The sequence below is a fragment of the Pichia membranifaciens genome (genome assembly GCF_001661235.1).
Source record: "Pichia membranifaciens NRRL Y-2026 unplaced genomic scaffold PICMEscaffold_1, whole genome shotgun sequence".
NCBI lineage: Eukaryota > Fungi > Ascomycota > Pichiomycetes > Pichiales > Pichiaceae > Pichia > Pichia membranifaciens.
In genome coordinates, this window is record NW_017566982.1 from 1,913,137 (window position 1) to 1,938,538 (window position 25,402).

General features: G+C 49.8%; 14 protein-coding genes across 14 annotated transcripts; 9 read left to right on the forward strand and 5 right to left on the reverse strand.

Moving 5' to 3' along the window:
• Nucleotides 1-647: 647 nt before the first annotated feature.
• Nucleotides 648-1,559, forward strand: PICMEDRAFT_70779 (hypothetical protein; the record flags this gene model as incomplete). The annotated part of the gene is made up of 1 exon (XM_019163737.1): nucleotides 648-1,559. One exon carries the CDS (start codon nucleotides 648-650, stop codon nucleotides 1,557-1,559), a length of 912 nt encoding a protein of 303 aa, XP_019020333.1.
• A 427-nt stretch (nucleotides 1,560-1,986) lies between these two features.
• Nucleotides 1,987-3,022, forward strand: PICMEDRAFT_14688 (hypothetical protein). The gene is made up of 2 exons (XM_019160485.1): nucleotides 1,987-2,142; nucleotides 2,510-3,022. The coding sequence occupies exons 1-2, from the start codon at nucleotides 2,096-2,098 to the stop codon at nucleotides 2,907-2,909; spliced, it is 447 nt and encodes a 148-aa protein (XP_019020334.1). The 5' UTR covers nucleotides 1,987-2,095; the 3' UTR covers nucleotides 2,910-3,022.
• A 77-nt stretch (nucleotides 3,023-3,099) lies between these two features.
• Nucleotides 3,100-5,344, reverse strand: PICMEDRAFT_14690 (hypothetical protein). Its single transcript, XM_019160486.1, has one exon. The coding sequence runs from the start codon at nucleotides 4,953-4,955 to the stop codon at nucleotides 3,303-3,305; it is 1,653 nt and encodes a 550-aa protein (XP_019020335.1). The 5' UTR covers nucleotides 4,956-5,344; the 3' UTR covers nucleotides 3,100-3,302.
• Nucleotides 5,345-5,787: 443 nt separating this feature from the next.
• On the reverse strand, nucleotides 5,788-6,180 carry PICMEDRAFT_25598 (hypothetical protein; the record flags this gene model as incomplete). Its single annotated transcript, XM_019162404.1, has 1 exon — nucleotides 5,788-6,180. A coding segment is annotated over one exon (393 nt), but the record flags the coding sequence as incomplete, so codon positions are not given.
• A 317-nt stretch (nucleotides 6,181-6,497) lies between these two features.
• PICMEDRAFT_70782 (hypothetical protein) lies at nucleotides 6,498-7,064 on the forward strand (the record flags this gene model as incomplete). Its single annotated transcript, XM_019163738.1, has 1 exon — nucleotides 6,498-7,064. The coding sequence occupies one exon, from the start codon at nucleotides 6,498-6,500 to the stop codon at nucleotides 7,062-7,064; it is 567 nt and encodes a 188-aa protein (XP_019020337.1).
• Nucleotides 7,065-7,638: 574 nt separating this feature from the next.
• Nucleotides 7,639-10,242, forward strand: PICMEDRAFT_28719 (hypothetical protein; the record flags this gene model as incomplete). The annotated part of the gene is made up of 1 exon (XM_019162552.1): nucleotides 7,639-10,242. One exon carries the CDS (start codon nucleotides 7,639-7,641, stop codon nucleotides 10,240-10,242), a length of 2,604 nt encoding a protein of 867 aa, XP_019020338.1.
• A 287-nt stretch (nucleotides 10,243-10,529) lies between these two features.
• PICMEDRAFT_70784 (hypothetical protein) lies at nucleotides 10,530-11,738 on the forward strand (the record flags this gene model as incomplete). Its single annotated transcript, XM_019163739.1, has 1 exon — nucleotides 10,530-11,738. One exon carries the CDS (start codon nucleotides 10,530-10,532, stop codon nucleotides 11,736-11,738), a length of 1,209 nt encoding a protein of 402 aa, XP_019020339.1.
• Nucleotides 11,739-11,759: 21 nt separating this feature from the next.
• On the reverse strand, nucleotides 11,760-13,156 carry PICMEDRAFT_14694 (hypothetical protein). The gene is made up of 2 exons (XM_019160487.1): nucleotides 12,753-13,156; nucleotides 11,760-12,336 (listed from the first exon to the last, which is right to left on the reverse strand). The coding sequence occupies exons 1-2, from the start codon at nucleotides 12,753-12,755 to the stop codon at nucleotides 11,932-11,934; spliced, it is 408 nt and encodes a 135-aa protein (XP_019020340.1). The 5' UTR covers nucleotides 12,756-13,156; the 3' UTR covers nucleotides 11,760-11,931.
• A 50-nt stretch (nucleotides 13,157-13,206) lies between these two features.
• Nucleotides 13,207-14,952, forward strand: PICMEDRAFT_14695 (hypothetical protein). The gene has a single exon (XM_019160488.1). The coding sequence runs from the start codon at nucleotides 13,518-13,520 to the stop codon at nucleotides 14,814-14,816; it is 1,299 nt and encodes a 432-aa protein (XP_019020341.1). The 5' UTR covers nucleotides 13,207-13,517; the 3' UTR covers nucleotides 14,817-14,952.
• Nucleotides 14,953-15,157: 205 nt separating this feature from the next.
• On the forward strand, nucleotides 15,158-16,411 carry PICMEDRAFT_70787 (hypothetical protein; the record flags this gene model as incomplete). The annotated part of the gene is made up of 1 exon (XM_019163740.1): nucleotides 15,158-16,411. One exon carries the CDS (start codon nucleotides 15,158-15,160, stop codon nucleotides 16,409-16,411), a length of 1,254 nt encoding a protein of 417 aa, XP_019020342.1.
• Nucleotides 16,412-16,553: 142 nt separating this feature from the next.
• On the reverse strand, nucleotides 16,554-17,241 carry PICMEDRAFT_9708 (hypothetical protein; the record flags this gene model as incomplete). Its single annotated transcript, XM_019165123.1, has 2 exons — nucleotides 16,554-16,577; nucleotides 16,600-17,241. The coding sequence occupies 2 exons, from the start codon at nucleotides 17,239-17,241 to the stop codon at nucleotides 16,554-16,556; spliced, it is 666 nt and encodes a 221-aa protein (XP_019020343.1).
• Nucleotides 17,242-17,537: 296 nt separating this feature from the next.
• On the reverse strand, nucleotides 17,538-20,212 carry PICMEDRAFT_9709 (hypothetical protein; the record flags this gene model as incomplete). Its single annotated transcript, XM_019165124.1, has 2 exons — nucleotides 17,538-19,568; nucleotides 19,631-20,212. 2 exons carry the CDS (start codon nucleotides 20,210-20,212, stop codon nucleotides 17,538-17,540), a joined length of 2,613 nt encoding a protein of 870 aa, XP_019020344.1.
• A 308-nt stretch (nucleotides 20,213-20,520) lies between these two features.
• On the forward strand, nucleotides 20,521-21,996 carry PICMEDRAFT_70790 (hypothetical protein; the record flags this gene model as incomplete). Its single annotated transcript, XM_019163741.1, has 1 exon — nucleotides 20,521-21,996. One exon carries the CDS (start codon nucleotides 20,521-20,523, stop codon nucleotides 21,994-21,996), a length of 1,476 nt encoding a protein of 491 aa, XP_019020345.1.
• A 341-nt stretch (nucleotides 21,997-22,337) lies between these two features.
• Nucleotides 22,338-25,169, forward strand: PICMEDRAFT_57305 (hypothetical protein; the record flags this gene model as incomplete). The annotated part of the gene is made up of 1 exon (XM_019163229.1): nucleotides 22,338-25,169. The coding sequence occupies one exon, from the start codon at nucleotides 22,338-22,340 to the stop codon at nucleotides 25,167-25,169; it is 2,832 nt and encodes a 943-aa protein (XP_019020346.1).
• Nucleotides 25,170-25,402: the final 233 nt, after the last annotated feature.

Below are 25,402 nucleotides of genomic sequence, written 5' to 3' on the forward strand. Positions count from 1 at the left end.
TCCCCTCGGGTGCCCCCGCCTGTGGAGCATTTGGCGCAGATGGGGCGTCCCCGCCCTCTTCCCGCTACTGCTGCTGCTGCTGCTGCTCATCGACGCTAGCATCCGAGCCATTATTGTTGTTCTGGCTGGCCACAGCACGCCCCGACTGCCCGTGCTGGCGCCTATTGTGGTCTTATCAATGCCCAGCGGGGTCAAGGAACATTTTGCTTCCTCGTTTTCCTTTCTGGGACGGCCGCGTAGTGCCTGCCGGGGGCACGTGTACGGGTCTACCCGTGTTGGGCCGGCAGGGACCCTATATTGCAGTCTGTCCTGCATGGTGGCCCACGTCGCTGCCAAGCAGGGGCCGTAGCGAGTCCCCCCTCACCGGCTTATCCGGAGGGCCAGTGTGGCAGTGTAGCAGTGTAGAGACACGTAGAGGCAAGACGGGGTAGTCCCGGGCGGCGGGGCCCGGGAGCAGGCATCGACGCGTCGATGGGCAAATTCCGTTTCCACCCCACCTTCCCGCGAGAGGAAAAAGGCAGTTTCGTCAGAGCGTGGACATGAATTGGAAAAAAAAGATGTTGTAGAGAATGGCCACACCTAGCACAAGAGGCGGAGAGCTGTGTTTGGTTCTGGGTAGAGCACAGGATCCAGCACGACGACCAAGGATGTTAGGGATAGTACGCTCCAGCATAGGCAAGTCTTCCGCTCTGCTGCTCAGCAGGAATCTTGCCACGGCCACTGCGACGGCCACAGCCACCACGGCGACGGCCACGGCAGGTGCCAGCAGCAGCACGGCCAGCACGGAGGTGTTGCCGAACGCAGCCAAGCCGTCGGAGTTCAGCATTGCCACGCTCAGATCCTTCCCCTCGCTGGAACCACACTCCATCTTCCCCGTGCACAACAGGCTGATCAACGCGCCGCTCAGAAGAGACATCCTCTGGTTGGCGGTCGTGATGGAGCTCGACAACAGAAGAGTCGGGGCGTCCAACCCGCCCGGCAGATCCGAACACAAGTTCTCCAGAAAGAAGTTGTTCAAGCAGAAAGGTACCGGTAGAGCCAGAGTGGGTGACGCCAACTCCCCGATCAGAGACAGAGGTGCCTACGCGATGGCCAGAACCGCCCCAAACGACATGTCCTCCGACTTGCCCAGCAAAACCTACCACCTCGCATACAGAGTCGCCCTCAGTGACGCATACAGAAAAGGCAAGCTCTTTGTCATCGGCCAGGACGAGGCCTTTGTCGGCAAATACGAGGAAAAGCTCTCCACCAAGGACACGGTCAAGGCTGGCGACTCCTACGACTTGGAGATCCCGACAACAGAGTCGGTCGCCATCTCCAAGTTCGTGAAATCGCACGAGCTCGACAAGCTCAACGTGCTTTTCATTGCCGACGACTACTTCAAGGTCTCGAACTTGAGAGAGGCCGTCCTCAGATACCCAAGCAACAAGCTCCGGGTGTTGCAGAAGGAGGAGGTTGAAGTGAGAGACCTCTTGAAGGCTCATAAAATCTACGTCGAGAAGGCCGCCTTCGATTACTTTGCTGCCAAGTACACGAAATTCGTGGACTTTGACGCCTGATTGCTGGGGTGCTCCGAGAATTAGCCAGTCCTCCTTCCACGAGAGCTTGTATACACTTTCCAACTCATGTAGATAAACCATTATACGAATAAATCCATTGTTTTCGACATCGATCATCTCGTAGATCACAAAGATGTATTGAGCCTAAGAAATATGAACCCTCAATATCTACGCACGTGCTTGGATCAAGGGTTTTAATGTTGTTGCCTTTGGCCGCTTACACAACCACACCCGCGCACCGCACTATCGCGGCCTTTTTCCTCACTATTTTCAGTCCCAACAACTGCCGTTTTGGGAAACTCAGGCCTTGCTCGCGAATTACCAAAGGAACGGAGGAGGAAAAACAGCAGCATACCTACCGTAGTCCCGCTCTCTCTCACTCCACGCCTGGTGCGACGATTGTAGGGAGTGAATAGGGCATAGTGTCGAAGTTTTTTCAAACCTGTTGAAGATACACGATACACAGACAGTTTGAGGTTCGGATTAAGTCTGGCTTTTTGATAGGATTCTATTAACAAACATCAATAAACAACAAAATGGGTTTAGTTGTCCACGAATCAGGTTCATTCCAACACATCTTGCGGTATGTACATCCTCCCCTTGAAGATTTTCAGTTTGAAACCAACGAATGAATATGGGCGAATGAAATAGAGAAACAGACACACGTCTGGGCCATAGAGAAGAAGGGTGTTGTCAAGTGCAGTGAAATAGAGTCGTTTATTGAGAAATTATGAAAGAATGAAATTTCATGTATCGATGAAATAAGTGACGGATTTTCCAGACGGAGATACTCTCCAGAAGCCAGAGAGTCGACAATCACTACAATCACTTATCATACACATCCCCACGCCATCACCTATGCTCCTGCTTGTATTATGTTCACCCCTACAACGACAACAAATGCAAATATACTAACATTCCACCTCCCTTATTGTCATTTTTTATTACAGTTTGTTAAACACCAACGTCGATGGTAGAATCAAGGTTATGTACGCCTTGACCACCATTAGAGGTGTCGGTAGAAGATACGCCAACTTGGTCTGTAAGAAGGCTGATGTTGATCTTTCTAAGAGAGCTGGTGAGTTGACCCAAGAAGAATTGGAAAGAATTGTCACCATCATGCAAAACCCAACCCAATATAAGATCCCAGCATGGTTCTTGAACAGACAAAAGGATGTTGTCGACGGTAAGGACCACCACGTCTTAGCCAACAACTTGGAATCCAAGTTGAGAGATGACTTGGAAAGATTAAAGAAGATGAGAGCTCACAGAGGTTTAAGACACTCTTGGCACTTAAGAGTTAGAGGTCAACACACCAAGACCACTGGTAGAAAGGGTAAATCCATCTAATAGTGCTGCTCTAGTCAAGGTTTGTTTTCTGAAAACTCGCCCCTCCCATCCCCTTTATAATATAGTATTATAGTTATAATTATTAAAATACAAATATAATAAACTAACAAATGATTTGTCTTTTTCTACTTTCCTTGAGCATTCCTCATTGCAAATGTATGGGAACTCCTCCATGCGATTCTGAGCGGAAGTGGTTAGATAAATGAGTAAAGTGTTTCCTAGTATACAATTAAAATGTTAAATAGTTTTTTTATAAAAATCTGGGCCCTGTGTACTGTCAATATACCAAACAAAAATATGAATATCCTGCAGTGTAGTATAAAATGCTGAAAAATGTAAATGTAAATGTAAAGGTACGAAAAACAAAAAATAACGAATAATGCATGAAATGAGTTAGTTCTCCGACTTCAGTTGTGGTGCAGCGTGAACTTTTAATTTGATTTCGGATTTGGTATTAGAATGATTGGTGGCATCCTTTAAGATCACCAAGCCTTGATGTTTAAATTCGTTGGGCTTGCTGGAGTTGGCAAATCCCGACTTAAGTTTTAACTTCATTGTAGGCTTTTGTCTTCTTGAGGTAATTGCATTGTGGGAGATCAATCCGAAATTTGTGGATTTGAACTTGAAAGTCTGGCCGGCTTGTTGGTTGGTTATGTCTGTGAGTACCATCTTTTTACCAGACTTTGTAGAAGAAAGAGGAGAAGAGAAGATCCCCCTGGGTGGAAGCGACATTACGGAGCCAACCTTGCTTGGAGATTTGACGTCTGGGTCGATATTCTCCTTGTTTTCTTCAAGCAAGTTCAACTGCTTTGAGTCGACACTGGAATCATCACTGTAAATGCCACTTTCGCTGGCGATCTTCAATTCTGCTTCTGTGTAGGTTTTCAACTTGTTGGATACACTCAGAAGCGCTTCGTTTTCATGCTCATCGTTGTCGTTGTCGTTGCCGTTATCGTTATCGTTATTGTTGTCATTATCATTGTCATTGTCGTTTTCGGCATCTTCGTCTTCATTCATGTCTTCATCGTCGGAGGTATCTGGGCTTTTCTTGCTGTTGATCTCGACAACAAACTCTTTGCTATTTTGATTCTGAATCTTCCGCATGGCTTGCCTTTTGTTCTGGAACCAGATCTGGACAGCCTTCTCTGTCATGTCGACTCTTTTCGCAATGAGGATTCTTCTCTGCTTGTTGGGAGTGGTGCCCTTCTTGAATTCCTCTTTCAGGATGGCCAACTCCGTTGGTGAGGTTCTTCTTCTCTTTCTCCGTGCGAGTCTGGCGTTGTCGATATTCGGCTCGTTGGAAAGGAAAGTTTCCTGGGAGTGGGAGATGAAGGCGAAGCTCTTGCTTTCGTCGAGGGAGGCCTTTCTCTTCTTGGAAACAGAGCCGGGGGTCTTGTCTTGGAGCTTGATGGAAAGGTCCGACTTGAGCGTGCTGCTGTTGATGATGTTTTTCGAGGAGAAGATGTTCTCACTGCCGGAGGAGAGGGAGGAGGTGTTGAGCGTCGACTTGAACGGGGTGGAGGCGCAGAAGCTGGACTCGTTGTTGTCGGAGGTGAGCGAGACATTGGCGTTTCTCTGTTTGGAGAGGACGGGGAAGATGCTTGTGTTTGTCCGGCTGCGGGAGAGATGCAGCGGGGTGGACTGGTTGAGGATGGGTGCGAGCGGCAGCTTGTGTGTGAGCGGCGTGGCCGGCACAAACGACTTGTTGTAGAAGGAGTCGTGGTACGGGGTGGGCAGGGGCAGCGAGGCGGAGCACGAGAGGGACTTCTTGAGCGTAGGGCTGGCGGTCAGGGACTCGATCGACGGCAGCGAGAACGCCCTGCTGCTGTGTGGGGGCTTGGCGCCGCCCGTGTTGAAGATGTTGGGCTTGGCTCTGGCCGGCAGCAGCGGGACCTTGTGTCTCTGCGGCGTGGACTCGTGGATCAGCGAGTTGCGCAGCGAGGACTCTGCTGGCGACAGCAGGATAGACGAGAGCGGAGGGAGGGACACGGCGCCCTGTGCGGTGTGTTTGAGAGGCGTTTCGGTGACGCTGGCGGCGGTCGACATCGGAGGCACGGTTGCAGAACGACACTCCAACACCACACCCACACACCCCCACCGCAGACGTGCAGACGACCTCTGCTCACCACACCGGAGACACCTCCTGTTTTATGTGTCTGCCTGTGTTTACCTGTCTCCCCGGCCTCGACGTCTGCGCTGTTTACCTCCTGGCCCTCGCAGCACCGGATCCCAATTACACATACGAAAACAGTCTAATTGCGACACGCTGCCACCGTGTCTGCCCACATATATGTAAACACTGCACTCGCCTAGGGCCCCATCACGTCTCCGCAACGGGCGCCCACCAGACACAAAACGGGCGCGACGCGCCGCGACGGCGCTCTGACGGGCCGAAAGCGGGCAAATGTCAATACGGCGCGCGGCAGACACGCTCGCGGCGCCTTGTTCGGGGGGCAGACGGTTGGCGGGGGGATACACAGGGGGAGCTAGCCAGGGGGCCGGGGGGGGTTTGAGCTTCGTTTCCGTTTGTTGAGGGAGAACGCGAGCTTTTTTCTGCCTGCGAGCGGGGCGGCGGCGGCGGCGGCGGCAGCGGCGGCAGGGGGGCGGCGAGCCAGGGCACGGGCGCTGCAGCAGCTCGCTGCTGGGCGGCGCTGACCAGGGCGTCGAGGCGGCTCGTGCGGGCGTCGTTGTCGGCGCGGGGGGCGTCTTGGTCGTCGTCGTCGTCGCCAAAGAAGGCGAGGGGCACGTCCACGGGGGTGTCGTCGTGGGCCGGCGCCGCCGGGGGCCGCTTCGCGGGGACGCTGGCGATGAGAAACTTGTCGGCGGCGGGCGGGCCCGCGGGCGGGTCGGTGTGGTCGGCTGCGGGGTCGAGGGCGATGAGCCGGCAGCGGCCCGCGGCATGGAGGTGGCGGGCGGCGGCGGTGACGCTGCGCCAGCGGGTGGAGTTGAGGTGGACGTGGTCGCGGTCGCGGATGTACTCCTGGTAGAAGCGGTTGAGGGCGACGGGCTTGTCGCCGTGGGTGCGCCGGAGCAGGGCGAGGAAGGCGGCGGCAAACTGGTCCGAGTAGCGGGCGATGAGGGCGGCGGCGGCGGTGGCGCCGCCGCCGCCGGGCTCGTTGCCGGCGAGCTGTTTGCGGAGGTTGCGCATGTGCACGTCCGACTTGACGTGGCAGCTGAAGCCGTTCTCGTCGAGACATTGGCGGGCGCACACCTGGCAGTAGAAGCGGGTCTTCTGCAAGCCGCGGCGGCGGCGCTGCTTCTCCTGGTACTTGTTCTCGGCGTCGCGGACGCCCATGCTGGTGGTGGCGATGGCGGTGATGGTGGTGGCGACGGCGGCGGTGGCGAAGCGGGGGCGGGGGCAGGAGCTGTTGCAGCGGGAGCCAGCGTTTTCATGTCGCCACGAGCCGCCTTCTGCGCGCGAACGCTTTCTCGCCCCGGCCAGCAGCACGGGGGCGAGCGCAAGGCAACGCCTCCGCAGGGCCGCAGGGCTATCTTGCGGTGCCAGCACGTATTATACCACGCCTACGTGCTGGCACGTCGACACAGCAGGCTCCAGCAGCACAGCGCATCGCAGCCAGCACACAGAAGATGGTACGTAGAGCACAGCACGCCCTCCCCGCCCCGCCCGCCTCGGATACTAACCCGCCGCAGACAAACCCGCACACAGGCCTCCCCGACGAGTGGACCATAAGGCTCTCCCGGACGCACGACCAGGAGTACTTCTTCAACAAGGAGACCGAGCAGTCGCAGTGGGACGCGCCCCCCGGTACAGACACGGCGAAGCTCGAGCAGTACCTCGGCCGGGCGCTGCACCGGCCAGCCAAGGTCCGCGTCAGACACTTGCTCATCAAGCACAGGGACTCGAGAAAGCCCTCCTCCTGGAAGGAGGACACCATCACCCGCACCAAGGAGTCCGCCGTCGAGAAGTTGAAGAGCTACAAGGACGAGATCGAGCGGGGCGACGCCACCTTGGACCAGCTCGCCGTCGACAACTCCGACTGCAGCTCCCACGTCAAGGGCGGCGACCTCGGCTTCTTCGGCAAGGGCGAGATGCAGCCCTCCTTCGAAAAGGCCAGCTTCGCCCTCCAGGTCGGCGACATGAGCAACGTCGTCGAAACAGACTCCGGCGTCCACCTCATCGAGAGAATCGGCTAGCCCCTGCTCCCGTGTAATTGTACATAGCGATAGAACCCATTAACCAAACACCCTCCCGAGCCGCCCTGCGCCATCTATGCGAGCCGCTTCGCCCGCCAGACTGCTCGTCGCCTGCGGATCTGAAAAATACACCCCTTCTGCACGCTTCTTCACCATCCGCCACCGCTCACTGTTCACTGCTCCCTGGCCTCCCGCATCCGCCAGGGAAAGCATGTTCGTGAAACCGTTCGTCAGGACAGCCGCCGCTGTCACGTCCGCAACCGTCACAGCTTCCACACGCCCACCCGTCGTCGGCTTGCTCCGCAACGGCACCAGAGTCCTCCCACACAATGCGGCAGCCTGGGGGCTTTGTCCTCGGCCTCGCACCGGTCAGACGCGACAACTCCATTCCGCAGCGTCCTCGCCACCAAACGGACTCCCTCAGAGATTAGCCCTTGCCCTCCTCACACACGGACATGCCAGACCGGCCTCTGCAGCATATAACGGGCGCCCTGCCCCCCTCGTTGTTCCAAATAGACAGCACCACTCCTTCGGTTGCCGCCACCAACACTCTCTCGAAAAACACATAGCAAACATGTGCAATTCCTCCTCCGCCGTCCCGGGCAGACAGGTCCTCCCAACCAACGTCAAGCCCCAGCACTACTACCTCTCCCTCGAGCCCCTCTTTGACACCTTCAAGTTCAACGGTGAGGTGACAATCGACTTGGACGTGAAAGAGGCGTCCGACTTCATCTCTTTGCACACCCTTGACCTCGAGCTCCTTGACTACCATGTCGTCACTGCCTCGGGCAAGACTCTCAAGCCAACAGACACCACTTACAACGACGACGACCAAACAACGACGTTCAAGTTTGCCGAGCAATTCGAGGCCGATTCCTCCCTCAAGCTATACATCAAGTTTATCGGCGAGTTGAACGATAAGATGGCCGGTTTCTACAGATCCACATACGAGGAGAACGGCGAAACCAAGTACCTAGCCACCACCCAAATGGAGCCAACCGATTGTAGAAGGGCGTTCCCCTCCTTCGATGAGCCAAACTTGAAGGCCAAATTCACCATCGCCTTGACCGGTGATAAAAATTTGACCTATTTGTCCAACATGGACGTCAGATTTGAAAAGGACGTCTCGGAAACAAAGAAAACCGTCACCTTCAACACCACGCCTTTGATGTCCACCTATTTGGTTGCCTTCATTGTCGGTGACTTGAAATACGTCGAGTCGGACTACAAGTTCAGAGACATCCCTGTTAGAGTTTACACCACCCCAGGCTACGAAGAAAAGGGTAGATACTCTTGTGAATTGGCTGCCAAGGCCTTGGAGTACTACGAAAAGGTCTTTGACATCAAATACCCTCTTCCAAAGATGGACATGGTCGGTATCCACGACTTCTCTGCCGGTGCAATGGAGAACTGGGGGTTAATCACTTACCGTATGGTGGATTTGTTGTTTGACGAATCCAAATCTACCCTTGACACGAAATTAAGAGTCTCCGAAGTCGTTGCTCACGAATTGGCACATCAATGGTTCGGTAACATCTGTACAATGGATTTCTGGGACTCCCTATGGTTGAACGAAAGTTTCGCCACTTACATGTCCTGGAAATGCTGTGATCATTTCGAAAAAAGCTGGAAGATCTGGGAGAATTTTGTTGGTGACTCCTTACAATCGGCTCTTACCTTGGACGGTTTGAGATCTTCTCATCCTATTGAAGTTCCTGTGAAAAGAGCAGACGAAATCAACCAGATCTTTGACGCCATTTCCTACGAGAAGGGATCTTCTGTTTTAAGAATGTTGGCAACCTGGTTAGGTGAAGACCTGTTTATTAAGGGTGTATCCAATTATTTGAAGAAGCACTCCTACGGAAATGCGAAAACAGAAGATCTATGGGACTCCCTTTCCGAAGTGTCAGGAAAGGACGTTGCTTCAACTATGGAAGTCTGGACAAAAAAAGTCGGTTATCCATTGGTTACAGTGGAAGAATCTACCGATAAAGTCAGTGTCAACCAACATAGATACTTGACCACAGGTGATGTCAAGCCTGAAGATGACCAAACCATTTATCCTATTTTCCTTGGTTTGAGAACAGATAAGGGCTTAGATGAGTCATTGGTTTTGAATGAAAGAAGTACTGCTTTACCAGTAAAGTCATCTGAATTCTTTAAAGTCAACGGGAACTCGAATGGTGTTTACAGAGTCTGTTACGAGGATAGCAGATGGGAATCATTAGGAAAAGACGCTTCAAAGCTTACTGTTGAAGACAGGATCGGTTTGGTTGCTGATGCGGGTGCCTTATCTGTGTCCGGATTCTCAAAGACTTCCAACTTATTGTCATTGGTATCAGGATGGAAATCAGAATCCTCCTTTTTCGTGTGGGACGAAATCATCACAAGAGTCTCCGCATTGAAGGCAGCATGGATCTTTGAAGACAAAGAAACTACTGATGCATTGAAGGCTTTCACCAGTAGTTTGGTTTCTGAAAAATCACATGAAGCTGGGTGGACTTTCAAAGATGATGAACCTGTCTTAGAACAAAGATTAAAGGCTTTACTCTTTTCTGCTGCAATTGGTTCTGGTGATGAGAAGGCCATCAAGTTCGCTAAGGAATCTTTCAAAGCATACGTCTCTGGTGAAAAGGAAGCAATTAACCCAAATATAAGAGCAACAATCTTCAACATTGTTGCCTCTAAGGGCGGCGAAGAGGAATATCATTCACTTTTGAGCATTTACACTTCACCACAATCGATTGATGAAAAGATCGCCGCTTTGAGATCTTTAGGTAGGTTTGAAAACCCTGCAATTCTTTCCAAGGTCTTGGCCCACTTGTTAGATGGAACCGTCAGAACTCAAGATATATATATTCCAATGCAAGGTATGAGAGCACACAAGGTGGGTATTGATGCCTTATTTAACTGGTTGAAAACCGAATGGGATCAACTTTACAAGTTGTTACCTCCAGGTTTGTCAATGTTGGGTTCAGTCGTCCAAATTTGTACGTCTGGTTTCACCAGCATGGATAAATATCATGAAGTGGAAGCCTTCTTCAAATCGAAGAACACCAAGGGTTTTGATCAAGGTTTAGCACAATCTTTGGAAACCATCAAGAGTAAATCTAATTGGGTTTCTAGAGACGGAAAAGATGTCAAGTCATGGTTAAAATCAAACGGATATCTTAAATGACTATCTAGGCTTTGATCTTGAATGACCTTATGTATCTGTTTAGCTACAAAATAAAAATGACAAATATTGTAATTGAAAAAAAACTTGGATCTTCAGGATAGGAGGAAAAAAAAAAGAGATAGCTTTTTCAAAGCGGCTCATCTTTTTACTTGAAAAAAGTTTGGGGGGCAAAGTATTGTGCACTTTTCTTAAATTCTTTTCCGCCGAAGGGACCCACTTTCAAGAAGGATCATTTAAAATATTGCGTTATCGGTTCTATCCATTCAAGTATTAACTCTCCGCTAAATATGGACCAAATAAAGGTCAAACAGGAGCCGGGGATCAACGGCTCCGCCACGAAAAAGAGCCTGACATCTCCGCTGAAAGTTAGTAGAGAATGTAAAAGTAGTTCAAGGCCAGCAACTTCTACTTCCATTAACAGAATGCAAAGTAAAATTCCGATTGGTAAAACGCCAATTGTTGTCAAACAGGAGCAAATAGGTTCTGGTAGGAACAGCAAGCACAAGCACAGCAGTAGTTCGGGTAGCAATGTTGGGAGCTCTAACTCCGAAAAAGGGTCTAGCTCTAAACAACCAAAGTTGCATAAAAACGTAGCAAGTAATAAAAAGATTCTTGAATTCATGGTCGATGTTCCTGAGCTCACTGATGCAATGCATAATGATGATAGTAGCAAATTTTCCAGTCCTTTCAATAGCAGAGTTGACACTGCTGGAACCAATTTGACGTTTCTAACAAAGGGTAATACAGAAGTTGACGAATTCAAGAATGGGCTAGATCAAGGCTTGAAACATTTACATCAGAACGATAACATGGTAGCAGATTTGATGAAAGAAAAGGGAAACTATAACATCTCAAGACTTCAATTTAGAGAATCAAGTGATCAAGGTGATAGTGGTGATAATCTGAGCTTCATTTCTTCACCTTGTGTGGAGAGGAAGATAAAGCAAAAAAGAAAAATTTTTGAAGATGAAGTAGAGTCTACAAAGAAACAGAAGTTGAATATCTTTAATAACTCTGGAAGAAAGATTAGCGATAGCAGAGATGATAAGGAGAACAGCTTCAACTCTACCAATGCTACAGATGGATCTGATGAGCCAGTTCCGGATACCACCAAAAGACCTAGAACTCCTACAAAGTATATCGTTGACGATAAACCAATTTATGAGTATATGGAAGGAGAAGATGAAATCTACTACGAAATTATGGGGAAAAAGAGCAGAGAGGAAGAACTAGATAACAACGAGAAGCAGTTTTTTGAGTTTGTTCATATGAATTTCGATCAATGGAGCGAACAAAGCACCAGCTTTATCAAAGAATATGACGCTTTGATGAAACGGGTGATCCTGGCTAGACTGAAATTTGACAAAAGAGTAAAATTCTTGAAGGATAACCTCGACACATTTGCTTTGAATCTCGAAAAATACGGAACGGAGGTCAATAAAAGATCAGAGATCTTAAAAGAATACTGCAGCAAGATTGTAGATGAGATTGACTGATTGAGAGGATCAGGAAAACAGGCTTTGCTGATTAGAATCATGTGTTTATATAGAGTTTATTTGTTTAGATTTGTGATACCAGAATTGTGAACAACTACTATACTACGCTTATCGGACCTTTTAATTGATGAGTAAAATTTTATTAATACTTATTTAAACAGAGAGAAGAGGTTTGTTACGATACACAGCTTCCTTACTTTCTGAATCTTCTTTGAGCACCACCAGCGTAGACATTGGTGATGTTAGTTGGAACCTTGAAACCTAAAGACTTGATCATAGCATCAGTGTCTTCGTCAACATATAAAGCACCCTTGGTCTTTTCTAAGTCTAAAGCAGAAACAGATGGAACATATTGATCCTTTCTTTCTCTTTCTTCTTCTTGTAATTTGAAAGAGATACCTCTGACTGGACCCTTTTGAATTCTCTTCATTAAGTGGGTGGTGTAACCAGCAATCTTGTTTCTGAGTCTCTTGGATTGGATTTCTGCAATTTCAGAAGTCAATCTCTTGTTGGTTTCGAAATCCAAAGTTAACTTTGGATAGTATTTTTCGATTAAAACCTTGGAGGCTCTCTTGACGGTCTTTGTTCTAACTCTACCCTGTAAAATAAAAGTTTCGTTCCATTATGGGAAAAAAAGTGTTAGTAACTGGTTGCGTTTGCTTTATTGGGGAGGCGTGTGCAATAAGAAGAAGTGTGTGGGCGATTTTCCAGGGTTGGGCTAAGCTGCTGCCTCAGATGTAAGCTACTACTTGGTGCTCTTGCATTCTCAAATTGTCCGACTGCCGTTCTGCCTTTCGTGGGTGGTGTTCGGTGTGTATCGACAGCAGCTCGCTGCACTTTCTCTCGTTCTATGATTTGTGTGTTCCAGTGTCCTTCATTCCAGTTCTGTTGTCTAGGTGGAGCTGTTTTCCTGCTGATTTTTCATTTCTCATCCCGGGGTCCAAGTTGACGACTTCTTTCTTCGTAGCATCGCTGCCGTTTCCGTGTTCTCTTTTCTGTGGTAGCTAAACATACCATTTTTGAAGTTTACTGATGTCTTTGGAGATATTTCTGTAGTATATCTGTACTCTCTTCTGACCGACGTGTGTCTGCTCTTTCTGATCAAATTGTAATATTGAAAATATCGGTGCATTGCCAGAGACTCGCTCCTGCGTGAACCTCCCTGAGTCCCCCTACCGGCCCCCCAAGCGGTGGCCACTCTCCAACCCGCCAGAGCGAGAATAAAAAAATTCCGGCCGGGACTGTGTTTTGTGTGAGGGTTAGTCAATTCAAGCCCTCATCCTACGCACGTGTGCAGATTTTTTATTTTTGTATGTGTCACGTGTTTTGCTTTTACTCCTTTTTTCCGCTCTCCACACGCGAATAACCGGCACCAGCCCCGATAACTGGCGCTTCCGAGGGCGTTATGTTCGGGGTCTAACCAATTTCCTCGTCGTCGCTTCTGTCGCTGGCTTGCGCACGGGCCTTCATACAATAGAAGGCGTTTCTGCTGCGCAGGTTCGGCTTTGTCGCATGTATGCTTCCGATTGGGCTCAAAGGAAACGCTGTTTCTAAGAGGACGTCCAGGCAACAGCCTCAGTTCAAAGCCAGCTATCTGACATCGGGCACAGCAGCACAGTACTTGGAGACCACCGGTAGGGCAGTGAGCATTGAGAAATACCGGAGAATAAAAGCGACGCGTCGATTGGTTCCACTTTTTTTCAGTATCTCGGAGTTGTCCCAGGTTTTTCCGTTCGATTAGAAAATATATAACCGTGCTTTCGTCCGACAGTTTGGAACATGGGGAAGTTCCATTGCGATGTTTGCTCGTCGGATTGTACTAGGAGAATCCGCATAAGTTGCGCAGAGTGTCAGGACTACGACTTGTGTGTGCCGTGCTTTGCTGCAGGTAAGGTTTCCGGAAAACACCAGCCATGGCACGACTACAGAGTGATCGAGCAGCACCAGTACCCCATTTTCGACAAGGACTGGGGTGCAGACGAGGAGTTGTTGCTCATAGAGGGGTGTCAGACCCTAGGGGTGGGCAATTGGCAGGATGTTGCCGATTACATCGAGGGCAGGTCCAAGGAAGAGGTGGGTGAACATTACGAGAAGTATTATCTGAACTCGCCGTACTATCCTCTACCAGACCTAAACCAGACTTTCCCCGAGGTTTCGACCACGGAGTTCTTGAAGAGAAGAAGACAGAGGTTTGATGGCCGCAAAAAGATGCCGCTTCCTCCACCGAAGAAGATCCTTACTTCCCAGCCCTTGTGCTCTCACATCCAGAAGTACATGCCCGGGAGATTGGAATTTGAGGAGGAAGCAGAAGACGAGGCAGAGAAAGTTGTCCAAGATATGGTCTTTGACACCGACGAGGCAGAAGAAGACGTGGAGTTGAAATTGTTGATTCTCCAAATTTACAACGAAAAGTTGTCTTTAAGAGCAGAACGTAAGAGGTTGATGTTGAAGGATGACTTGCTGGACTACAAGAGCAACAACGCCATTGACAAGAAACGCTCAAAGGAAGAACGGGAGTTGTATACGAGGATTAAGCCTTTCGCAAGAATCATGAGCTCGTCAGATTTCAAGGAATTCTCAGACGACATCATGAACGAGTTCAAAATTAGAAATAGGATCATGCAATTACAGAACTGGAGGCGAAACGGCATTACTCTACTTGAAGATGGTGAATTTTACGAAAAGGAAAAGATGTCAAGGGTATCTAAATTAACCCTATCTTCTCCAAACATCTCATCCAAAGAACGACATACCCTCAACTCAGGCAGATCCCATTCTAGAATGTCTACGCCAACGGATGGCAAGTTGAAGAGAAGAAACATCTCTGCAGATCCGTTAGACATATCTGACGCTCCAGACTACAATCTACTTTCTGATGGAGAAAAGCTATTATGTCAAGAATTGAGAATCTATCCTAAACCTTACCTTTGCATCAAAGAGCTTTTGTTCAAGGAACTCCTCAACTCTGGCGGTGTACTGAACCAAGAAAAGGTTGGCTCAATCATCAAGCTCGAGCCTTCCAAGACTTCCCGCATATACCACTATTTTGTCAAACAAAAATGGTGCCAGGTCAGCTAGACTTGACTGGTTCCTTTATTTTTGGCTTGATATCTATCCTTCTTACGACATCAATTGTATATTAAAACTGTATTTTATATCTCTGTTTATATATTGTGTATATGTATATGTAAACCCCCCATAACTTGAATTAGAGAATGAATTCATCGATTGTCTCAGCGCTGAGGCCGTTTCTACATTTTTTTATTTTTCATTTTTTTATTTTTTACTCAACTGAAATTTTTTTTTCCACATGCACCATACATTTTGAAGTTGGAAATTGTTATCAAACTTGACTTTAAGCATCCTCTGAATATTCATCAACTAAATCTCCACATCAGAACAATTGCTAGATCAACACAATGTCTGACAAAGCTAGATACGCATTAGAAAAATCGATTCCTGAGCTTGAGGACTTGGAGAAGAAGGGTCTTTTCAAAAGGAAAGAAATCAACATGATAGTTCGTCGTAGAACGGATTTTGAGCATCGTATAGCAGGACGTGGGTCTAAGCCTGCAGATTTCTTAGCATATGCCAAATTTGAAAAGAATGTTGACAGATTAAGAGCGAAGCGTCTTGCAAGAATTAAGGACCACATAGATGGAGCTCCGAGTGTGAGTAACTGGTCAATACCTCAAAGGATCTTATTCGTGTTCCAGCGTGGTACTAATAAGTTCCCAAGCAGTATGGAATTGTGGGCAGCTTATTTGAAGTATGCAAGAAAACAAGAAAGTGTGAAGGTTGTGTACGACGTTTACTCCAAACTTCTATCATTACAGCCAAGAAATGTTGATGTATGGTTAAGTGGAGCCAAATGGGAGTTTGAGTACAATAAAAACGTCAACGGTGCTAGAGCTTTGTTCAAGCGTTGTCTCAGGTTTAACACAGAAGAAGAAAGAGTGTGGTTGGAGTTTCTCAAATTTGAGTTGAATTATTTGAGTAAGTTATTGACGAGAAGGAAGTTGTTACAATTGGTTAGTGAGCGTTCACAGTTGGAGGACTTACAGGGAAATGAAGCACAGAAGGAAGTATCAGGAGGAGAAAATGGAGCCAATGAAAATGAAAACATAGTTGCCTTAAATGTTGATGACGATGAAATCAATACAGACCTCAACAATTTACCAGAAATGAACGTATCAACATTAGGAAGCGTTGAGGACAACCCAGTGCTTCGGGGTGACTTGATCATGGCCATCTATGATGTATTCATTCAAACAATGACAAAGAGATTAGCCGAACCTGAGAAAAGAGAAAGAACAAAAGGTCTTGCTTATAAAGTACTCTCCCTGGTTGATAAATTCGATATTTTGGATCGAACTCATATGTGTGACTACATCATCCAAGATTTGATCCAGAGGTATCCTGAAGATCCGGTCTGTTTAGTCTTACAGTTGACATTACCTCTACGGTATGTTACCTTGGACGACGAAGCATTCGTCAGCGGCCTTCAGCAAAATGTGAAATTCTATCAAGCATGGGTGGCCAAATCTAAGCTTTCTAATGAAAGCAAGGAAAAAGTCAAGGAAGCTTATATCAAGTACATCGAAGAACGATTTTTGTATCACTCCAAGGGTGAAATCAGATCGTTGTTGGAATTACTAACAAAGAAACTTTGAGAAGTGTAAGTATATGTTTAGTAACAGTTAGATAGTTGTTAAGTAGTTATAGATATATCGAGATCGCGTACTGATCATTCAACCTTACTCCATGACTCGAGCTGAACTTTCTTCCCAATCCTCTTGTAGGACACCACCAATGTTAAGATGATACCAACGCAACAACCTGCAGCAGCATAGATCCACACGAGCCAAGGATTACGAGATGCGATCCAGTAAACTCCGACGTTATCGTCACCTATTATCTCCTTATGTGCGTTGGTCCATTTAATGTTGAAGCTGAGTTCGACATTTTGACCAATTATCACCTTGGTTGTATTTGTGGATGAGGAGAATGCACTGCCTGCAACAATTTCGTTCTCATTGTTGGAGAGCATAACAACATTGAGATTAGGGTCGATATCAAAATGTGATTCGAGGACGTTTCCTCTGAAACTCAAATCAATTGGCAAATAGATCCCGGAATTAGGACGCAACTCGTATCTGCAAGTGAAAGGAGCGTCTTTGTGTAAGTATAGCTGAAACAGGTGGAAGATCTCGTCTTCAAACTTGACTGTACACTTCACATTGGAGTCCTCCATGTATTTCAATGACAATGGGGAGTTCGTCTCTAGACAGTTCATGAATGGAGCAAAAACAATGTTCCCCTCACTATCGAAAACATGTTCGCCATTATCTATTTGTCTACGGATGCATTGTAAAGGCACCAATTGACCCTTTGTATAAGGCTTATATGTTGTTGGGTCTAGATCAGAAATTGGGTATGGCTGGTACTTGGAGCCTAGCACCGCGGTACAGCTCAGCAAGCAGAGTATTATGGTACGCAACATCTTTTTCGCTTATATGTACCTCTATCCCAGTGATTTATAAGTGAGCAGTCAAACAACCTGCGCAAGTTAACTCTCGATGTGACCATGGAAGTCCAGGGCCGGTACTCTGGCCAAGATCTATGCCACGTCAGTTTCATTCTGAAGAGACACGGTTTTTTTCATGCACCCAAATTACGCACCTTTCGGGAAAAGAACCTCTCAGTATGGGGGAGACTTCTCTTGCTGAGCAGATACTAAGATAAGTTGGTAACATCATTATGGAAAAATTATCTACGTAGAACTATAATAAACTTTGATCAGTCGAGAAGACTCCTCTCCATCTGGCGAACGCTTTCCTCCTTAAGATTTTCAAAACACTTTCTTTTTGCTTTCAAACTCTTCCAGTGGGCGGTCAAGCCGTCCTTCCGTTTGAAACGTTTGCCGCAGCCCCACTTGACTCCGTTTTCCAAGACTCCTCCACATACAAAGCCCTTCTTTGTAGTGTGCTGGCTCTTCTCGTGTCTGCGGCGGTCACTATGTCTAGCAAAAGATTTGTGGCAAGTTTCACATTCAAACGGCTTTTTGTGCTCGTGCTTGGACTGGTAATGGGAGACGTAATTCAACTTTCTCGAAAAAGTTTTGTTGCAGCCCGGATGGTGGCACATGAAGACCTTCGGGGCTGCCATTCCGTCGGAGGTTGTATTTCTGCGCATCAGTCCATTGTGCGAGCCGTCCAGCATGATGTCGCTCTGCTGGCCGGGGACTTGCGCCTGGTGTGAGCCATTCATATCGATATTGCTCGGGAAAAACCCGTTCATGCCGTTGGCGTTGACGCTACCATTCAAGAGCCCAAGCTGGAAGGCGTTGTTGATTGTGTTGTACTGCAACATCTGCGGTATCCCGCCAGCGTTTGGAACACTCATACCGTTCTGGTCCCTCAGCTGGTCATTTAGTTGGTGTTCCGCCGATGGCTGAGGCTGTCCAGCAATAGCTGCGGATATGTTGGAGGCCATGTTCAGTGGTAGACCCATCGGGGCCAACCAGTCAGTCGAAGGAGGGAGTGCTGAATTTTGTTTCTGGGCCGGGTCTTGAGGCATGTGTTCACCCGACGGGGTTTTCTGCGTCTCCTGCGGCGCTTGCAGGGGCCCTTTGGTCTGATCCTCTGTCTGCTGCTTCTGGAAGAAGTAGTTTGCTCCTGTGTCGTTGAAGTCGAATTTCGGGTCCTGTGCGTGCTTCTCGCTGTTGTCGTGGTTTTCTGATGTCTCCGGGTTCTCGTTGAGAGGCCTGTATGGAACAGAGTTTGCCAAGGTAAAGAGAGGGTTTTCCTTTAGGTTTTGGTTCAGATTCTGGTTCGAGTGTGGACTTGAATTTGGGTTTGGGTTCTGGATTTGGCCCTGGATTCCGCCTTGTGGCTGAACCTGGTTTTGGTAGTTCTGCTGGGCAAAAAGCTGAGTGTAGAAAAGCATGTTTTGCTGCGTCTGGTTCTGAGCACGGACTTGTGCCTGCGCCTGTGCTTGCGCCTGTGCTTGTGCTTGTGCTTGTGCTTGTGCTTGTGCCTGCGCCTGCGCCTGCGCCTGTACCTGTACCTGTACCTGTGCCTGCTGCAGCTGCAGCTGTTGGAGCTGCTGCATCTGCTGCATCTGCTGCATCTGCCGGATCTGCTGTAGCTGGGGCAGCTCCGAGTGGGCGCCGTGCTCCGCCAGCTTCACGGCCGCTTCGGCGGCCTCGCCATTGCCGTTCCCAACGCCAAGGTCGATGTGTGTCGGGGTGTCTGTGTCTTTGTTGCTGCTGCTGCTGCCGCCGCTGCCGCCGCTGCCGTCTCCGTCTCCGTCTCCGGACGCCGTGTCTTCTTCGGACCCCCCCTCCTTGTCCTCCTCCTTCCGACCGGCCACCAGCTCCTGTCCGTTCTCCAGCCCGTCCGCCTGTGTCAGCACCTCCGGATCGATCACCGCGGACGACACCGACGTGCCGCTGCTGCTGCTGCCTCGGCTGCTGCTATCCTTGTAGTCGTCCTCGATCTCCTGCTCCAGACCATCTCCGTGATTGCTGCCGTTATCGGGCCTTGCCACAGCCATGTTTTCTTTTCCACCACCGTTGTCCGGCCCGTGGCTGCTGCTGCTTCCGCCGACAGCTGCCGCATGGGTCCGTGCGTCCTCCTGACGTTCCGTGTCCATTGCTGTGTCTCGCTGGGTTCTTCTGCTGCTCTCTTGCCAACCCGCTTCACCCCAACCCCGACCCCCGACCCCGCAGACTTCACCAAGGCTGTCCTCAGCAGAGCAAAACAAGGCTGGCCGTCGCAGCCCTCTCCGTTTCCGTTGATCTCTTCTCGGGCGGGTGCGCGGCCGGGGCTGCTTACGCAAGCAGGTTGACAGATAGACAGTGCTACACAGGTAGGCTAGAGAGACTAGACGAATATGGCGGAGAAGAGGACGGCACCGAAGGCAACGGTGGCAACGTAAGAGGCCAGGCGGAGCATGTCGGGGCTGACGCTGCCAAAGAGGAGGCTGTTCTCCGAGAGCGTGAGCTGGAGGGCGAAGCGCTGCAGCAGACCGTGCGTCGCCGGGCCGTCGACGGCTGCGGAGTAGTAGTCCGGCGCCAGCACGACGGCCAGCAGGTCAGAGTCGCCGGCCGAGGCGGCGGAGACGTGCACGGAGACGGGGTGCATGGCGGACCAGCAAGCCCGGACCAGAAAGCTCTTTCTCGGGAGCCCGGTCACGTCGAAGAGCAGCAGCGTCTCGCCGCCGGAGGGGACGGCGGAGAGGTCAACGAAGAAGGTGTTGGTGCCGGCGGCGACCATAGCCGGGGTGAGGGCCGTCCGGAGGACGGCCCTGTCGACGTCGGCGTGCCATGCCGCGTCAGCGGGCAGATGGTCCGTCCGCAGGTCGAGCACAAGCGTCTCTGTGTTGGCGAGCGCCCGTCCTGCCACGCACAGCAGGACCAGGCAGCACCACCATGACCACCAAGCGAAGCTTGTCTTGTGGTTGCACAGCATTGTTGTCAGGCTGATGGAGCAGACCCGTGGATTGGCACGCAGACGGTGTGACAAGCTGGACGTGCCAGAGAGACCTCCATATGAGTCTGCACAATGTAGTAACGGCGGTGAAAAAAAAGTGGCCCGAGCGCCTAAACGAGCGATACGATGGATCGAAGCATGGAAACGCCAGACTAGCAGGAGAAGGGTTGCATTTAAGAGGACCAGGGGCCGTTTGGGCGTGGTCCTGGGCAGTAGACGGAGACGGAGAGATAAAGAGCCGTGATAGCATAGCTGGTAGCACGAACAGCACTAGAAACAGAAACAGAATGTCGAGCAGTGTCCATTACGACGCGATTGTGGTCGGAGCAGGGGTGGTAGGCCCCTGTCTAGCCAAGTGTCTGGCAGGCCAGGGCCGTAAGGTGCTCATCATCGAGCGGGAGTGGACGAAGCCGAACCGGATTGTTGGCGAGTTGATGCAGCCTGCCGGGTTGCTTGCGTTGAAGCGTCTAGGCATGGCAAAGGCCGTGAACAATATCGAGGCGATCCCCGTGGAGGGCTACTACATCTCGTACTTCGGCAACGGGGTGACGATCCCGTACCCGGAGAAGACGGTGTTGCGGACACTGGCTACGGCACCCGTGGCGGGCGCCGTGGAGCAGGGCGACGAGGACAAGATGGAGTCCGACTCGACGCTCGACATGCGGCAGTGGGACGAGAGCCCGAACCTGCGAGGGGTGGCTCTCCACCACGGTGAGTTCTTGACCCGCTTGCGGGAGCTGTGTCTTGCCGAGGAGAACGTCACGAAGCTTGACGGCAACGTGACGGGAATGGTGCAGGAAGACGGGCGGGTCGTCGGCGTCGAGGTCGCAGACAAGGGTGTCTTCCGGGCGTCCCTGGTGTTCTGCTGCGACGGGATCTACTCGAAGTTCCGCAAGGAGCTCGCAGCTGACTTTGTCCCCTCCGTCGGGTCGTACTTCGTCGGCATGGACCTCGTCGACGCAGACTTGCCCAAGAAGAACCACGGCCACGTGATCCTGGGCCAGCACGCCCCCGTCCTCATCTACCAGATCAGCCCCCACCACAGCAGAATCCTCTGTGCGTACCGCTCGGCCAAGCTCCCAAAGAAGGCCGACGTGCTCGAGTACCTTGCAGCCAGTGTGCTCCCACATTTGCCCGAGTCCGTCAAACCGAGCTTCCAGCACGCCTACGAGAGCTCCGTCGACGGCACCAGCATCTACAAGGCCATGCCAAACCAGTACCTCACCGCCCGTCTCAACGATGTGCCCGGCTTTGTCTGTCTCGGCGACTCCTTGAACATGCGCCACCCGTTGACCGGCGGGGGCATGACCGTCGGCTTGAACGACTGTGCCCTCCTCTGCGAGCTCCTCTCGGAGCTCTCCAACGAACAGCTCAAGGACCACGAGGCCGTCCTCCAGCGCATGGTCCGTTTCCACAAGGCCAGAAAGGGCCTTGACGCCGTCATCAACACCCTCTCCATCGCCCTCTACACCCTCTTTGCCGCAGACAGCCCGGCGCTCACCCTTCTCCAGCAAGGCTGCTTCCACTACTTCCTCCGCGGCGGCGAGTGCATCAGTGGGCCCATCGGCTTGCTCAGCGGTGTCATACCAAGGGCTTCCGTGTTGTTTTACCACTTCTTTGCTGTCGCCTTCTACTCCTGTTGGATCAACATCCGAGCCAAGGGCCTCCTCGGCTTCCCCGTCGCCCTCTGGCAGAATACCGCCGCCCTCGTCACCGCCTGCTTTGTACTTCTCCCATTTCTCAGCCAGGAGCTCTTTAGCTGACCAATTTGGTTTGCCCCAGCCTCCACTCGACCCCACGTGTAATTATAACTGTGTATCAAGTTAAAGCCCACCACCATTAACCCGGCCGTTTGGGCATCTTTGGATTACCCAATTGGGTAACTCCCGGTTTCTTTGCTTACGTAACAGGAAATTGCAGGAGAAATGTGGTGCGCCGTTGTGTTCCCGGCTGCGGGAGATTACGAGGCTCGCATGCTAGTGGAAGGACTTGAAGGTGCTGTGTCTGCTGTGCTGTTGCTGTTGCTGTTGCTGGCTGGTTTAAGAACAAGCAGAGTAGGGACAGCAACCATAGCAGTACGGAACAGCAAGTACTATCATAAGAGATGTCGTCGTCAGAGCCAGCCTATGGCGTGAACGGAACCGCGGACGAACAGCGTGTGGTCTATTCGTCCTCGATATTGTTTGAAAAGCAACCGCTAGAGGCCATGGAGGCCTTGATGATTCGGCGCCAGCAGGCCAAATTGATCAATAAGGAATTGGCGGAGTGGTTCACCGCGTACGGGCGCTTGCGCTTGCACTACGTGGAGGAGTTGAAGAAGATTCACAAGCGGGGCCAGACGCTGTTCACGGACTCGTCGCCAGCTTTACAAAACAGCAAGTTGGACGCATTGGGGCTCTGTAACCCATTGTGGTCGGACGTGCTCAATATCTTGGACGACGAGATTAACCTGTTTGACCAGAGCACCCGCAAGATGGGCAGAGACATGATTGCGCCCTTGAGGCTCTTCACGAGAAACAACGACTCGAACTTGGCAGAAATGGACGAGTTGAGCAAGCTCGCAAGCAACTTACAGAACCCCGAGGGCACCAGTCCCGAGATCTACGAGGACGAATGGGCCAGAAGAGCACCTTATTTTTTTGAGATTTTTGAAAACTACGATTACCAGAGACTGCTCTTGTTGAAGGACATCTTCCTTAAGTACCAGACAGACGTCGGCGATGTCGTTGGAAAATTCAAGAAAGATAATGAGAATGGACTGGAGCATGCTTTGAACTTCAGTGTAGATGATGAGATCAAGAGGTTCTCTCAAGATGTCATTGCCACAAAGTTACCGATCGAGAACATCAAAGTCGCAAAAGCCGATAAGTCAAGAACCAGCACAGATGGCTTCACCACATCTCCAGCAGCCGCCACCGAGCCTTCTTCCACCTTCAGCAGCAAGCGCCACTCTGGTTTATTGTCCCCACGTCGTTTCCACATCAAAAAGAACGGTGGTGAACACGAAAGCGAGAGCTCCGCTCCTTCCAGCAATTTGAATCCAGATTCCGACCAGGCATCATCGTCCAACATAAGCAAACGCCACACTTCAAACACCTCCATGTTATCGTCTAACACCGCAGCAGCCGCTAACAACAAGAAAGAGAAAAATTCTATGCGTTCTAAATTCGGCTCAATTTTTAAGAGTCACAAAAAAGGAGGCAGAGACTCAATGTATGTCCCACCTTCAGCAATCCACGAACCTGACAATGCTTCCATCAACACCGAAACTACAACGGGAAGCACGCGTGCCCGGACACAACGTCAAAGAAACCAGTCAGTGGCTTCCAACGCTACTCCGTCCCAAGCATCCGTCAGACAATACCGTCAACAAGAAGACCAGGCTTACAAGAGTGAAGAAACCCCTAGTCGTGAAGCTACACCTGTGAAACAATCTCAACACCCGTACAGACAATCCACAAATTACTCCAACAACAATCTCAGCAACACCAACATCAACAGTAGTGCAGAGACCAAGCCATTACCTCAATATCCACTTGCTCAAAAGTCACGTCAATCTTTCCAGCCACCACCTCCACCTCCACAGCAGCAACAACAACAACAACGTCCAGTCGTTCAAGAAAGACCCACTGAGGCTTCTCTATTCGAGCCAATGCGTCCTACAAAGAGATCCGATTCTTTGTCAAGCTCTAATGTCCCACAAGTAGGAGGCCTGGCCAGCGCCTCAACCGGTACAAGTGAGTCTGTAGCAACTCCACCAATAACAAGCACAAGTGCAATGACCTCAATTCCACCTGTCTCTCGTGAAATGGAAAACATCCCAGAAAGTTCTCCTCTCGTCGCGTCCCCTCCTCCACCACCACCTCCTTCGTCTAGAAAGCATTTGAGCACCGACATGTCTATGCTTAACGCACCTCCTGCTGCAAGACAACCTCACGGTTCTGTTCCTGTTCCACCAAGTCAACGTAGAAGTGTCTCAAATGATCAAATATTGCAACCAGCTGCCACAGGTACTCACCAACCGGATAATACTTCCAACCTTCTCGCCAAGAACACCACTGGTGGAGGTAGCTTGATGGGCGGACAAATTATGCACCCCTCATTAACCACTCCAGGTCTCAACTCTTCCATTGTTGAATTGTTCAACGCAACTTTCAAAGATGGGAAACTGGCCCGCTCAAATGCCATTGGTGAAGTGGCATTTTCCTTCATCGTAGATGAAACAAATAAGAAACTTCCGAACGAAATAGGCCTACAAATCTCATCTAAGTCAAATGGACTCCTTCCAAACTTTATGGTGAATCCGATGTTCTTACAACAGTCTGCAACATCACCTGGATCTTTCAGTATTTCAGACCCTACTCAAATATCGATGAGAACTGTCGGGGGACTGAAGTATATGTTGAATAACCCAACACCTCCAATTGTTATCACCCCAATTTGGAAGCATGAAGATAAACAGTCAACCGTTATTATTTCAATCAAGCCAACAAGTGAACTCGAATCTTACTTGGCGCATGAATCTTTATCTTTATCAAATATAATGGTTTCTGTTTCTATCCAGAATGCCGTGGTACTATCAGCTGCAACTAAACCACCTGGTTCCTTAAACAAAGAAAAGGGACGTGTTACTTGGATCTTACCTCACCCAATTGTTTTCAACTTTTCCAAAAAGGAAGAACGTTTAGTTGCCAGATTTATAACCAATTCAAGGGCTTCTGAGAGTGATACTGGTGTTCAAATGAGATTTAACATCTCCAACGAAGATGGTGCAGGACGAATTGATTTCTTGAACACTGATATGGAAATCAAAGCCAGTGGTGTTAGTATGGTTGAGGATCCATTTGGGGATGGGATCAGTAAGCAAATAGATGATTGGTCTGAAGTCCCAACATTGAAAAGTTTAGTGGCTGGTAGTTATTCCGGCCATTCATGAATTTATTTTTAAACTGTCCTTTCTTTTTTTTCCCCTCTGTAGAGGAAGAAAGATAAGTTTCATGCCGTTAACGTTTATTCTGTGTCAAATTTTGTTTCATATTTATCCTGTGTTTTTATAACCATTTTATCTTATTGACTTTTTTAAAAAAATTACAGACACTCCTTCTTGTGACTGATACTGTTCAGAGGACTTCACTAAAATGGCAAGTTCCTGAATTTCTAGGATTTAGT